At 37.5% G+C, this 686-nt stretch overlaps 1 protein-coding gene across 1 annotated transcript in view; it reads right to left on the bottom strand.

Moving 5' to 3' along the window:
* LOC106103462 (multiple epidermal growth factor-like domains protein 6) overlaps window positions 1–686 on the bottom strand; it is a 13553-nt gene that overhangs the window by 12676 nt on the left and 191 nt on the right. Inside the window, exons 2-3 of the mRNA XM_013283242.1 lie at window positions 376–507; window positions 204–207 (exon numbers count right to left, since the gene is read on the bottom strand). Coding sequence (XP_013138696.1) covers window positions 204–207; window positions 376–507 — 136 coding nt within the window. The remainder of the gene's footprint in view (window positions 1–203; window positions 208–375; window positions 508–686) is intronic.

Raw genomic sequence — 686 nt, 5'->3', positions numbered from 1 at the left:
AAATATTAATCGATTTATTAATTACATAAATTCAACTAAATCGTGTTACACATTCCAATGGTTTTTATGTACAATCGGGGAAACTGGCGGTGTTCCACCTTAAAAGCTAAAATCGTTTGAACATTTTGAAACGAGACACGATACAAAAACCAATACAACGTAGCTTATAAATGTCTGTACGAATAAAAGTCGGTTAGTGATACACCGCTAGTTTTTATTATTATCCTTTTGTTTGCACTCACTGCCATCAAATTAGTTATTTGTAGGAAAAGGCGGAGTTTGTCTCGTAATGAATAAGGCAATTTTTCTTAAAGTGGGACACCGCGGATTTCCGCCACTTTACATAATAGTATTTCCTGCGATATTGCTACTCACCTATTTGCACACACCTCTCCAGTCCATCCGGGAGTACATTCACACTCGCCGGTGATGAAGTTACACTTGCCATCGTTCTGACATCTGCATTGCTGCTTGCAAGGCTCGTCACTGGGACATTTTTGTTCACATCTAAAACAGAAAGGGACCACTTTTAGGAACTAAATTTTAGTTTAAGGAGTGTACAGTCAAAGAATTAAGCTTGTGCTTAAATGTAGCTTAGCACTTTGAAAAAGTTTTCAAATTCCGTTGAGAGCGTCAAATGTTTCACCGAAATAGAAATAAACGTTCTCGACTGTACTCACAATGGT

Source organism: Papilio polytes, unplaced genomic scaffold, assembly GCF_000836215.1.
Source record: "Papilio polytes unplaced genomic scaffold, Ppol_1.0 DF823731.1, whole genome shotgun sequence".
NCBI lineage: Eukaryota > Metazoa > Arthropoda > Insecta > Lepidoptera > Papilionidae > Papilio > Papilio polytes.
The sequence above is the reverse complement of the archived record's forward strand: the minus strand, read 5'-3'. Positions and strand labels throughout refer to the sequence as shown.